Source organism: Myotis lucifugus, unplaced genomic scaffold (assembly GCF_000147115.1).
Source record: "Myotis lucifugus unplaced genomic scaffold, Myoluc2.0 scaffold_707, whole genome shotgun sequence".
In the NCBI taxonomy this organism is placed as follows: domain Eukaryota; kingdom Metazoa; phylum Chordata; class Mammalia; order Chiroptera; family Vespertilionidae; genus Myotis; species Myotis lucifugus.
Genome location: NW_005871755.1, coordinates 11,261 through 25,145, shown reverse-complemented (window position 1 = coordinate 25,145; position 13,885 = coordinate 11,261). Strand labels below are relative to the sequence as shown.

Sequence of the window (13,885 nt, the reverse complement as noted above, 5' to 3'; positions counted from 1 at the left end):
CCGTGGCTCCTGCGCCCACGCGCCCTCCGCGTCTGCGTTGCCAGGCGCACCTGGGCCCGGCGCCCTGGGAGGGGCCCGGGCGGGAGGGGGCTGGACCCTCGGCCAGGACGCCCCCTCTGTGCAGACCGTGTGGGCTCCTCCAGGTGCTGGTTCCCTGCAGTGCTCGCTGTGCTCGTCCTAACGACATGCAGGAGCCCCGCTGAGTCCCGTTGTTCACGCTGATGTTCCGGGCAGATGTCCGCAGAGGGGACGGGAGAGTGAGTCCCGTGCTCAGCGACCGGCGTGCGGAACGCTGACTTGTCAGAAGCGGCTGCCGGGGGCGGGAAGTCATTTGCTCTCGGGTCTAGGCAGCGTCATGGTGGGTGGAGGGTTACCTTGTCAACACGTTGAGAGCAGCGGCCGGTGCAGATGGACTTGGTGAAGGTCGTCCCGGCGTCTCCTCTCCGGTGGTGTTTGTCGGGCGTGTGCAGGCTGCTGCCCCGTGCCCACCGCGCTGGGCAAAGGCAGGTCCCACCCAGAGAGCCCTCCCGGGGCCAGCCGGCGACCCTGAGGGAAGGCGGTCCTCGGATGACTTGGTTCCATTTCAGTGGCAATGTAGTGTTTAACTTCAATGACAAGAGTTTAATATTCTCTGTACCAATTTTTCATTCGAAAATAAAAACCACTTCATTTTGCATGAGCAGAGCTTGTGACAATAATAATGCATTGCTTTTCAAATATTAGCCTATTAGACACCTTAAGTCAGTTGCCCATAATTGCATTTCGCCAACTCGACATAATACCTTAATTAAAACTAGGATAATTAAAATACAGCTTTAATGAACAATAAATTCTGAGGTTGCCAAGCCTGGAATATGTTTGTTGAATCATAGCTTGTTCTATTTTAGCTCTTAAATCTGTATCCACATTATGTTTTGAAATGGCAACCATCATGAGCAAAACGCGCTTTAATGCATATAATCGTACTAGAGGCCCGATGCACACAATTCGTACAACGGTGGGCCCTTGCGGCCCCGGCTGCCTCAGCGCTCGCAGCGCCACGGCCCTGGCCCCTGCCCACTGGTCATTCCGGAAGGTCGTCTGGAAGGTCATTCCACTGTCTGGTCTAATTAGCATATTAGCTCTTTATTATATAGGATGTACCACTGAGCACTCTGCCCCTCTGTGGCTCTCATGTTTTTGTTCACTTCCTTGCGTGTGGCTGTTTGTTTGCTACTAAATTTAATCCCTTGAGGCAAAAAAATGTGTTGTTTTTGTTGCCAATCCCCCGGTTTTATTGAGATAGAATTAACATATAACAGTGTATTATTTTAAGGCACACAGTGTAATGATTTGATACATGTACATATTAAGGAATGATGATCATAAGTCTAGTTAACATCCATCGCCACACAGTTACACATTTGTTGTTGTTGTGATGAGAAGTTTTAAGATCTGCTCTCTCAGCGACTTTCAAATATACAGAATGCAGTGTCGTTAACTGTCCATACATCCCCGGGGGAACGGGGGTGTATACCTTCGGACCTCCTTAGCCATTCCTCCCCTCCGCCTTTCCCGCTGCGATGCGAGTCCCGTGGTTTAGATTCCGCCTGTAAGTGAGGTTGTAAGTGAGATCACATGTTGTCACATGCGTGTCACTCAGCATCATGCTCGCAGGGGCCTCCGTGTTGTCACAGATGGCGGGGTTTCCTTCTGTTTCGGCTGAGTCATACATGTCACATTTCTTTCTTCCCCCGTCGGTGGACACGGGGCTGTTCCCATGTCCTGACTCTTGTGACTCCTGCTGCCCTGACCACCTCTGAGATGGTGATGTGGTTCCTTCGGGTAGATCCCGGCGGTGGGAGGCCAGGCCCTGTGGAAACTCTATTTTACATTTTTTAGAAATGTCCACACCGTTTCCCGGAGGGGCTGCATCCGCCTGCATTCCCGCCCGCAGGGCTAGGCTTCCCATCCTCCAGGCCTCATCAGCACTCACCTCTTGTCTTTTCGACAACAGCCATCTGACAGGTGTGATGACGCCTCACTGTGGCTTTGACGTGCTTTCCCTGGTGATTAGGGACAGTGAGCACCTTTGCATGTTCCCGTTGGCCATTTGAATATCTTCTTTAGGAAAATGTCTACTCAGCTTCTTTGTCCCCCCCTCCCCCCCTTCTTAGTTGAATTATTTCTTTGTCTTTGAAGGCTCGGGAACTCAGCACAGTTCCTGGCCATGTAAATAGTAAACGCCTACCGGCTGGCTGGACAAGTATTTCCTGAGTAAATAAATAGGCAATAATGTGCAGCTCTTTCCAGGGAGATGGTGTGGGACGATGGGCACTGGACTGAGACTCAGAGCAGGAGGGTCCCAGCCTCAGTCCTCATCCTTTCACTGTGCCCAGCAATCTCTCTATATAAAAGCCTAAGCGACCATTATGACCGAACGACCAGAACGACCGGTCGACCAGTCGCTATGACACACACTGACCACCAGGGGGCAGGCGCTCAACTCAGGAGCTGCCCCCTGGTGGTCAGTGCGCTCCCACAGCCAACCTCCCCTGTCCCTCCCCCTGGCTGGCAAACCTCCGGCAGTCCCTCCCCCAGTCTGGCAGGCCCTCTCCAGCAGTCCCCGGCTGGCCCGGCCCCGATCGGGACTGGGCAGGACGGCCCTGATAGGCCCTGATCGACCGCCAGCCAGGCCTAGGGACCCCATGCATGTATTTTGTGCACCCGGCCTCTAGTGGTGATATAACGGAAATCTCAAATGGAGACAAAGTAGGTACCCAGCAAGCTCCTGGAGTTATTACAGGGAAGATTTATTTGTGGAGAAAAATGTTTAGTATTCAAAGGCAACTGCTCACTAACGCATTTGAAACTGCGGGTTCAGGGAGGGTTTGTAAGGGATTTCCGGTCCGTATACAACAAGTAGAACGAGGCTCCGGCCTCCCCTTCCCCTTCGCTCTTATTTTTCAAATGATATTTATTGATTTGAGAGAGCGAGAGAGAGAGAATCATTCCACTCATTCAGGCACTCATTGGTTGATTCTTGTGTGTGTCCGGGCTGGGGATCAGACCCACAGCCGTGGCGTATCGGGATGACGCTCGAACCAACTGAGCGGCCCGGCCCGGGCCCGAAGCTGGTCTGATAGTGCTGAGTGATGAGGAGGCATCGCTGTCTGTGCATCTGACATGTCGTCCATGACACCGTCCAGCACACGTACTTTCATTGGCTGCTGTTTCAGAGGGTCATGGTCAGTGTTGCTCTTCCCACGTGCAGGGCATGTGCCCCTCCGCTCCCCTGTTCACGTAACAGGAACCTCATCGCACTGGCGTCAGCCACGGAGGTGCTCCTGGGAAGGAAATGTGCTTCGGCGGCGGCCACGGGGATCCTGCCGCTGTTCATTTGTAGCCCAGGCGTAGGCGGGGGCCTCCCCTCGAGGGTGCGTGTCACCTTGTGTGTCCACGGAGAGCCCGTGGGCAGAGCACAGGTCAGTTCACACGTGCACTCTGGGCGCTCGGGGTCGGGGTCAGCCTGCCCTTTCTGGCGTCGTAGGCAGAGGGCTCGGATACCCAGGTGAAGCTCTCCCACACAGGGGAGCGGAGGAAAGGGGACCTCACGGTCAGAGAGAGCCCGGGACGGTCTCCCCCGGGCACGTGTGCACTTCCGGGCTGGGCCGTGGGGAGCCTGTCACCTGGAGGTCAGTGGGCGTGTGGGAGGGTCGGAGAAGGTCAAACAACGAGCGGTGAACCAGCGGAACCTGGCGGGTGCTGTCACCTGGCAGCCTGCGCGCTTGGCGCCCTGTGGGAGGCGTTCCAGGCCAGTGCACCCTGAGTCCTTGAGACCCGGCAGGGAGCGGGGAGGACCGACGGAAGGGAAGGTCGCGCAGATGGAAGTGGGCGCAGAGACTCCGGCCAAGGTGCAAGGGGCTGGTAGAGCCCAGCTGCTCTCCTGCACCCATTCCCGATGCTGGCGGCCTGTCTCAGTGTTGGAGGGACTCGGGTTTTCACATTCCATGGTGACAGCAGTCCTGCGGGTGTCAGGCCGGAGGCCGTTGCGTGGATTTGTGGGCTGGGCCCCGTGAGTGGTGAGGGAGCGGCTGTCCTGGTGGCAGGGCCATGAGGCGCGGCCCTGCAGACACTCTGGAGGGCAGACAAGCGTTTCTCTGTTTCCCCGCAGCTCTGCCCTGCGCCCTCTGTCGTCTTGGCGTCCGGCTGAAGGCGCCCGGGCAGCCTTATCACACCAGGTCTGTGGGTGACTGCGTGGCGGGGGGTGGGGAGGGTGATCCGGGCTCCAGGGCCCCCGCAGTGACAGAGCCGAGCATGAAGCCCACGGATGGCCTGCCTGCTTTCCTGGGAATGTGCCTGGCGGTTGCTTTCCGCTGGCCCCCAGGCTGTGGCCTGCAGCAGGGGCCTGGCTGCGGCGGTAAAGAGAAGGCGTTCCTATCCTGGTATGAGGGCCCCTGGGTCCCGCTTCTCAGCAGAAGTACCGTCCGGTCCGGTGCTGGCAAACAGGCAAACAGAACGGGCAGGTGAGGACACACAGGAGGATCGGGTGGCAAGGGAAGCCCTGCCCAGGCATCTAATACATGGACCGAGAGGAGGGAGAGAAGGAGCCAGTGACGTGAAGAAAGGGGCTGGGGTTCCACAGCATTGGCACCGAAAGCAGCGGGAAGGCGGCCGGAGGCAGCGTGTGTGTGGGAGGGAGCGGCGCAGAGGCCAGCAGGCCGGCTGTGGCTGTGGCTGTGGCTGTGGCTGTGGCTGTGGCTGTGGCTGTGGCTGTGGCGCGGGCTTCGGCGCCGTCCTGAGGGCGGCAGAAAGACGTGGGGACGCGTGATCGGATTTGCTTTAAGAAAACCTGGCTGCCGTGTGAGGAGTGGATGCTCAGGGGCAAAGGGGGAAACAGCCCCTTAGGAAGCTCTTGCTAATACCCTCGGTTTGCAAGCAGGAGGGGCTGGTAGCCTGGATTAGGCGGAGCAGGGAAGTGGGGGGCCGTGAACAAATTAAAGCGATTGGTTAAAAGCAGATCACGGTGTGAACAAATACTAACAAAATGAGGATTTTAAAAAAGCAGAGTCGCCGGGACTTGCAGATGGAGTGGGCCTAGAGCTAGCCCGTGGCAGCATTTCCCGAAGTACTGACAACGGGGTCGGAAGGGGCTGGGCCTGCGAAGGTCGAGAGAGATCCTGCGAGCAGCCTGCGTAGCCAGAGCGACTCCCATCTGGACGCCACAGGCCTGGAGCGCAGAGGAGAGGGCTGCTGGAGACACAACACGGCGCAGAGGCGGGATTTAAACCGCGAGGGAGGGCGGAGGAGCATCCTGGGGAGAGAGTTCCCAGGGAGGAAGAGATGCGAGCCCGAGGAGCTCCGGCCCTTGGAGAGAGGGGCGAGGATGAGAGGCCACAGAAGACAGGAGGGAAGAGGCAGCCAGGCCCCGCGGTGCTACGGAACCACCCGGAAGGGAACTGGTGGGTGGCCGTGCGGCCTCCACAGAGCTGAGCCGGGACAGATGCGCGGGGATCACAACCCGACACACCGGCTCGGGCTGCACCCCGGACGCCCCCCCCGCTGCTTCCGAGCCCGGTCCTCAGCGCTCACGGGCCTGCAGGTTCTACCCTGGAAGGTCATGAAGGGGGGAGTCCGGGAACTTGTTGATCTCTCTTGAGCGTGATCCCTCCCTCCTCCAGCCCGGATGTGCCGGAGCCTCAGCAGCCAGGGAATCATCACAGCCAAGAGCTGCCGCGTGTCCTGGTTATGCAGCCACGTGTGGGCTTGGTTTATAGTCAGAGTCTCACTTTAATGCACGACACAGGTTTGCGAATGACCCGTGCGGGTGGTTTGGGTCTTAGGCGTTACCTGTGTGGTCTCCCCGTGTTCACGACACTTAGAGCTCCCTCTCGGTCAGTGAACCGCTGGGCAGCCAGCCCCGCCTGCTCTGAGGACCCAGCCCATTGACTGCGCGGCCTGCTCAGAGGTGCCTCAGCCCGGGTCCTGCCAGGTCTCTGCACAGCGAATTGGCTGCCAGGGACCTCGCTGTTTCCTGTTCTGTCTGCTCCGAGGCTGCTGTGCATCCGAGTGAAGTTGAGAGCCGTGTCTCCGGAAGTGAATGTGAGCAGGGCTTGTGTTGATTGAAGCGGGAGAGGGGAGGGGTGGCCACCTGCCGCTGGCCCGTCTCTGCCCCGGGCTGTGCGTGGAGGGCCCAGCCCCCAAGTGCCTGGCTTTCCTCCAAAGCCCGCTGCGAGAATCTAAAGGCATCGCACATGCCCCGGTGCAACTGTCATTGCTTTGATCTCGTGATGGAGTAAGGAGGTGTGGCAAGCAGGGACGTTTTGAAGAGCATCTAATGATTTAAAGAATAGCGTTTCTAAATATTTAATGGGACAGGCTCCTGCCGCAGCACTTCCTGTCTTCTTACTCTCCTTTTACCACCTTGAGGACGAGGCCAGAGAGAACTTGCAGACAAGCAGGAGAGAGCGGCAGCTAACGTGTGGAGTCGGAAGTTCAGCGTTGTGTGACCTCGGGCACGTGGCGCAGCTGTGCCTCAGTTTCCTCTCCTGAAACAGTAATGTCTGCCCCGTAGGCCTGCGAGGACCCCCTGGGCCCGCACCGGGCCATTTCGAGGCTGAGCCATCCCCGGGCCATGAACAGGCACAGCGGCACTCCCCTCTCACTGAGCCTTCCGAACGGGGAAGGACAGGGTGTGCACTCTCCTCCGGGTGTCCCTCCGAGGAAGTCTTCAGCGACACTGCGTTTTGTGTTTCTGTACTTCCTCCCACCTGCAGGCTGGCATTGTTTCCGTAACCTTTCTGTGGGCCGCGCCCCAGTCCTCGGTGGCAGGAGCGAGATGGGACTAAGGCACAGCCGTGACACGGACCCCGTGGGTGAGCCATGACCGAGCGCGGGCTTTCCACACGGACCGGCGCAGCACGTGCGCTTCCGGCCCACGTCCGGCCCGGTCCCGGGACACGGAGCCGGACCTTTCCCCGCGGGGCTCAGAGGCTTCAGCGGCCCCTTTCCTTGCCGGCACCTCAGTCCAGGAGGAGCAGGCCCATCACTGCCCACGGGTCTCTACAGCCCCCTGTCCGTTCCAAGACCCCGTTCTAGCCCGGCTGGTGTGGCTCAGTGGCTGAGCGTCGACCCAGGAACCAGCAGGTCAGGGTTCAATTCCAGGTCAGGGCCCTGGTTCTGCGCTCAACCCCCAGTAGGAGGCGTACAGGAGGCAGTCGATCAATGGTTCTCTCTCACTGATGTTTCTATCCCTCTCTCCCTCTCCCTTCCTCTCTGAAATTAATAATAATAATAATAATAATAATAATAATAATAAAGACGCTGTTTAGTAAGATGGCAGCCAGATTGTATTTCCGAGGCCCCTAGGAAAGTAGGTGCTGACCAGGACTGCTGGGAGGTCGGAGCTCACAGGCGAGGGTCAGAGGAGAACATAACTAGTTACTGAGAACGTGTTTCAACACCACACGTATGCATTTCATAAGGGCCTGCAGTGTATGGGTGTGTGTGCACATGTATGCATTTTATAAGGGCCTGCGGTGCATTGGGTGTGTGTGTGCACATGTATTCATTTTATAAGGGCCTGCGGTGCATGGGTGTGTGTGTGTGTACACATGTATTCATTTTATAAGGGCCTGCGGTGTATGGGGGTGTGTGCACATGTATGCATTTTATAAGGGTCTGCGGTGCATTGGGCGTGTGTGCACATGTATGCATTTTATAAGGGTCTGCGGTGCATTGGGTGTGTGTGCACATGTATGCATTTCATAAGGGCCTGCGGTGTATGGGTGTGTGTGTGCACATGTATGCATTTCATAAGGGCCTGCGGTGTATGGGTGTGTGTGTGCACATGTATGCATTTTATAAGGGCCTGCGGTGTATGGGGTGTGTGTGTGCACATGTATGCATTTTATAAGGGCCTGCGGTGTATGGGTGTGTGTGTGTGCACATGTATGCATTTTATAAAGGCCTGCGGTGTATGGATGTGTGTGTGCACATGGATGTTGCATCTGTCAGACAGCTAGTCCTTCCCTGGTTTCACCTTGGGCTCTGAAGGAATGCACAGGTAGGGCAGGTATTTTAATCGGCGTGGATGTGCTCGCTCTAAGGGAAAGTGGGTGAAGGGTTCCCAGCCCTCACAGTCCGTACGAAGGTGAAGGCCTTGGCTCTCCACGTTCGCAGGGAGCCGGGTGGTGACGCCGACGGGCAGAGGCAGGTCTGTAGTGACAGGAAGACACCCGGAGCGGAGAGGCGGACGCCCGTCTCCATTCAGTGGGTGACGAGGACGCTTAGTGCAGGGACACTATTTTCTCTTTTGAGTGTTTGACTGAATCAGAGATCAGGGAGGCTGACTGTGTGCTTGTGACACAGCTTCTCGAGCGGCGCTTCTCACGGTTTACTCTCTGCGAAGTTCACTCTTAGAGGCGCGTGTGGGAATGGAGGGTCTCCACAGCGAGGCATTGGACGAGATGGTGCGGGAACGGAGGGTGTCCACAGCGAGGCATTGGACGAGATGGTGCGGGAACGGAGGGTGTCCACAGCGAGGCATTGGACGAGATTGTGCGGGAATGGAGGGTCTCCACAGCGAGGCATTGGACGAGATGGTGCGGGAACGGAGGGTGTCCACAGCGAGGCATTGGACGAGATTGTGCGGGAATGGAGGGTGTCCACAGCGAGGCATTGGACGAGATTGTGCGGGAATGGAGGGTCTCCACAGCGAGGCATTGGACGAGATGGTGCGGGAACAGAGGGTCTCCACAGCGAGGCATTGGACGAGCTGAGGACATTAGCACATTGCGGACCAGTAGTTTTATTGCCAGCTTTACCCAGTGGCCAGATAAGTTTCTGTTGAACGAGTACAAAAAACGTTTTACATAAATGTTAAAGGCACGCTTTAAAATTAAACACCCATTGCCTCTCAAAGTTATTTATTACATGTTCTTACAAGCTAATGTCTTTTTAAAGTATGAGACTGTGTAAAACACTGTAATATGAAGCGGAACTAAACAAAGCTGCAAATGTAACGCGTTTCTCTTCTCTTACCGTTACTTTTGCACACTTTGCAAACTTTAGTAGGATACTTCCTTTTATATAAAGTTTCTGCAATTGAAACGCTATTGAAATAGTTATCTTGGTATATGTGATGCCCCGATTCCAGATACGGCTGAAGTAGTGATAGAATAGTCATTCAATTTTCTTCCTTCTCCTGTATAAATTTCCATATTGCAAATATACCCAGTCTTGCTCTCACATACCATTCCTATAAGTCAGCCATATTTAATCATCTTAGCTGGGTTGTAAGTTCGAAATAGAAGACGTCCCTCCAGGGAATCACGCCTTCATCTAATGGTAATTCTCGCCTAGGCTTCTATATTGTTTGAAATTTGCTAATAAAGTGGTCGAGTACAGGTTGAATTTTAAATAGCCTGGATGAAGAGTTAGTCATGTGTGCATTGTCATTGAAATGCCAGTAAGTCCAGATTTGTTCAAAACGATTTCGACTCATCGTCTGAGGAAATATTGGAACAGCTAGAACTGGATTTGTAGACACTATTCTTTCCAAGTATCCTTTCGAGAACGCCCCATTAGCACTCTGAGTCCTAAAGGTTTTTGGAGTAACAGGAGACCACTTTATTGCTTTCGAAGTTTTGTGCTTTCCCCAATTTTGGTTATAATATATGTTCGATTGATGACAAAATAGTTCAAACAGATTGTTGTCAAAAATCAATGATGTTCTTAGAATCAGACGATATAACTGTAACCCCAGGATTACCTTCAAATTTTTCCAAATTAGGTTGAAAGTCCTTTTTTGACCAATCATTATCTTGGCAACCAAGATGCAAATTATACTCAAAATCATGTGTGGAATTGTTCAAAATTTCAAGTTCGGAATCACTTGAAATTACTATTTTTCGCCTTTTTGAAGGAATAACTATATCACTGCCACTGTCAAAGCTTTCATCACTTTCACTTGGAATATCTGATAAATTGTCAGCAAATATATCCAGAATTTTAACATGTATTTCGTCACTATCCATGGTTACTGAGCACTTTAAAAATATCAAATTGATATTAAAAACAGTTATTTTTATTACTAACAACAAGAGACTAATCACTTTTAATTCCTTTTGTGATTTTTAACTTCAGCAAATGCGTTTTCTGTTACACTGTTTCTCTCTAAATGACAACAATGGAAAGCCGAGAATTCTCGTGATTGGCCACAAGCGTAGAACAGAAAACACGAGAATTCTCGTGATCCGTCCGCATGTGCTAAGATACTGTTAGGCCACGTGACTGGCAGGAGAGAGCGTGTGACCTATAGAGTAACCTCCTCGTCTGGTTTCCCCGGGACTGTCCCTGTTTTGCACCGAAAGGCCTTTAAGTCCCCAGGCAAACAGGGATGGTCGGCCACCGTGGCTACTGTGGGAATAACCATCTAGACCAGCGGTTCTCAAACTGTGGGTCGCGACCCCTTTGGCAGTCAAATGACCCTTTCACAGGGGTCGCCTAAATACATCCTGCATATCAGATATTTACATTACGATTCATAACAGTAGCAACATTACAGTTATGAAGTAGCAACGAAAATAATTTTATGGTTGGGGGTCACCACAACATGAGGAACTGTATTAAAGGGTCGCAGCATTAGGAAGGTTGAGAACCACTGATCTATATTAATAAAAGAGTAATATGCTAACTAGATTGGGAGACCTTCCGGACATCCTTCCAGACAAAGCCATGGTGGTGGGGCCGAGGCAGAAGCAGTTAGGGGTGATCAAGCTGTCGGGGGCGGGGGGGTCAGTTGGGGGCGAGCAGGCCATCAGGGGTGGCAGTTGGGGTGAGCAGGCTGGCACGGGGCGGGGGGGGCAGTTGGGGGCGAGCAAGCTGGCAGGGGGGGCAGTTGGGGGTGAGCTGGCTGGCAGGGGGAGGGGTTGCAGCTGGGGGCGATCAGACCAGCAGGCAGGTGAGCAGTTAGGAGCCAGTGGTCCCAGATTGCAAGAGGGATGTCCCAGATTGGAGAGGGTGCAAGGCAGGCTGAGGGACACCCTCACCCCGTGCACGAATTTTGTGCACCGGGCCACTAGTTTGCCATATTATAGCGACATGTGTTCCCCCTAGTGTAAAGCCGGGCGTCTGTAAAGCATGGCGGTGGAGCGAGAGGCCAGCGTCGCTAGCGATCCTGTACTTGCTGAGCGAGGCAGAGGTGTTCCCTGAACAGAACTCCGTTTCCCTCCAGTGCTCTCTTGGTGACAGGTCCCTGTCACTGTGGGAAGAACCGGGTGTGCTGCGTCCTAGGCGAGGCCTTGCCCGCTTGAGAAAAGGAGCCACAAGCTGGTCCCCGACCCCAGCATCTGGTCCTGGCCTCACAGAAGTCGCACACTTTCACAGGTGACAGGGCCCAGGTGGCTGAAAGGTGCCCGTTGACACGAGTTCATGAGCAGTTCGTCTGCCCGATGCTCCGGAAGCTTCTCTTTCCAACGGGCTGTGCTAGGAATGCCCGTTTCAGCCGATGACTGGATTCCTTCTCCTCAGGCCCTTCCCTCATCACAGTAGCTGTCCATCCTGCACACCCCTCCTGGGGGCAGGGAGCTTCGTCATTAAACATCCATAATGCAGAAAAGGGCATAAACATAAGGTGCAGGGTGAGCATCCTTATCAAGCCCACACCCACGTGACCGCCGCTTACCCTGACACCCTCACCCCCACCCCAGAAGTCTGGACCTGACACTCACACTTTCTTGCTGTTCTCTAGAGTTTTACCACTTACGTTTTTTGCTTCTGTGGTGGTTTTATGCAAACAGAATCAAACAGAATGTCTTCATTTGTGTCTTGCTTGTTTAATCCAACTTTCTGTTTTTGAGACTCATCCAGGCTGTGTTTGTGCCTGTAGTTGGTGCATATCCGTGGCTGTATGGGTTTCACTGTGCAACTTGCCACCATGTCGCTCGGTGGTTCGCTGTCGTTAACCTCGTCTGCACATATGGCCGCAACGAACAGCCCCGCCTCGAGGACGCGCAAACGCCATTGCTGCGTGGGTCACGCGCCCCAGGGCCCCTGCCTTCAACTTCCCTGCCATTCCGGTCTCCACAGCGGGCAGCCAGCCTCCACGCCCACCACCCGCGCGGAGATGGAGCGCGTCCCTCAGCGGCACTCGGGACGGCCGGACTTTCACATTCCCCCTCATCTAGTGGGTGTACCTTCCTGTGGTTTCACTGGTGTCCCTGATGCTTAGTGGGGTTAAGTATGTTTTTATATGTTTGCCAGTTGCATGTCCTCTCTGGTGAAGGGCCAAGTCTTGCCCATTTTCTCTCTCGGATTCTTTATGTTTTTCTAATTAATTGGCAGGAGTTCTGTACAAACGCCGGGTGCACGTCCTTTGCTGGTTATGTCTTCCTCGCCGCTCTGGCTTGCTTTTCACTCCTGTGATGGTGTCTGTTGGTGAGAAGAACCGATTTCCACTGTAGGTAAATCATCCATCTTTCCTTGTGGTCGCTATCTCCGCAGTCCTGTCTCAGCCCTCCTGTCCAAGCGTGCGGTTGAGTTCCTTTCTGAGCTGATGGCTTCGCCCTCCCATCCGGCCGCCCCGTGCTGCGGGCTCCTCTGTGGGTGGCGGGAAGGCCTGTGCTTTGCTGCTCTCCCTTCGCTCCAGCCACACCTGCCGTCATCCGAGCCCTCGCGTCGGACTGGCTGCTGGTCCCCCCCGGCCTCCACGCCCAGCGGCTGGCCGCGCTGCTGCTGCTCCCTTCACCGGGAAGTGCCCAGTGGGCCATGGGGGCTGCATGTTAAATGCAGAAGCCCGCGATGCCACCTGTGTCAGGCACGATTGAGTTCGGCCTATTTTTCTGGTGTTCGGAGCTCCTGGCACGTCTGTGGTTGGCACAGCTTCGGCAGGCGGAGAGCATGTCGCCGGGGAAGCCCGGCTGCTCTCAGCTGCTCTGCCACAGCCCGATCGGCCCGGCCCGCACAGCCGCAGGGTAGAAGGCCGAGAGCGATGGATGTGAGAGCCACACCCGCTCACTGGGAGCAGCACGTTCCGGGAACCACCCTCTTCCCCGTCAGAGGATGCAGGAGCCACGGTGGCATCCCAGCTGCTTCCCGTGCAGAGGAAAGCCGGACCCGTAACAAATATGTGCGAGCCCCAGCGAGGCCGGACCCCGAGCTCTAACTCCCAGCCCCTCCCGGGCGTCCTACATGCAGCATCCAGGCTCCTCCCCCCTCACGAGCTGGGCCAGGGAAACAGCACATGTTTGTTTGCACATGTGTTTCCCCGGATACGTGCTGACCCGCCCTGGCCCCACCTCGGAAAACACTCCTTGGTCAGGAAGAACCGTGCAGCTGCCCGCTGTTAGGACTGGAGCCTTTCCCTGGGTTGTTACAGGCCCCGGCTGCTCCAGCCCCTCCCCCCGCCCCCTGGGCCCTCTCTCCTGTGGACCCCGCCTTTCTGAGCCTGCGGGCTCCTCTCTCTAATCCTGACCGCACAGCCCCCGCCTCGGGCCGAACAGGACACTTCTATTTCTGAAAGCACATCCTGTGCTTTCTCACTTCTTTACTTTTCTTCGTTAATTATGTCATTTTCCTGTCTGGGTTAATCTGTCCCGGGTCCATTAAATCTTTTAATAAATCCTATTTGGTGACATAGACAGAAGCTTTCCAGCTCATTCCTCCTCCTCTAGGACGCGTCTCACCCTCTCATTTCCTGCTGACGGGCACACCCCAACCACAGGCCTCCTTCCTTGGGCCGCTGCTGGTTTCAGGTCAGAGGTGACGGAGAAATCGACGCGTTGGCTGGTCACCCACCAAACAGGCCAAAGACAGACGCGCCGAGCAACCCTGACGCACCTGGAGGATAGTTTCTTGGGAAAACCAAAGCCACCTGTCCTCTGAGCCCCGGGGTTAGAGAGGAGCT

The 13,885-nt window shown here is 55.2% G+C and overlaps 1 protein-coding gene across 1 annotated transcript in view; it reads left to right on the top strand.

The window, feature by feature from the left end:
- Window positions 1-12,285, top strand: part of LOC106694894 (protein sidekick-1-like) — a 67,800-nt gene extending 55,515 nt beyond the window's left edge. Inside the window, exon 7 of the mRNA XM_023746615.1 lies at window positions 12,070-12,285. Coding sequence (XP_023602383.1) covers window positions 12,070-12,211 — 142 coding nt within the window. The 3' untranslated portion in view covers window positions 12,212-12,285. The remainder of the gene's footprint in view (window positions 1-12,069) is intronic.
- The last annotated feature ends 1,600 nt before the right edge of the window (window positions 12,286-13,885 follow it).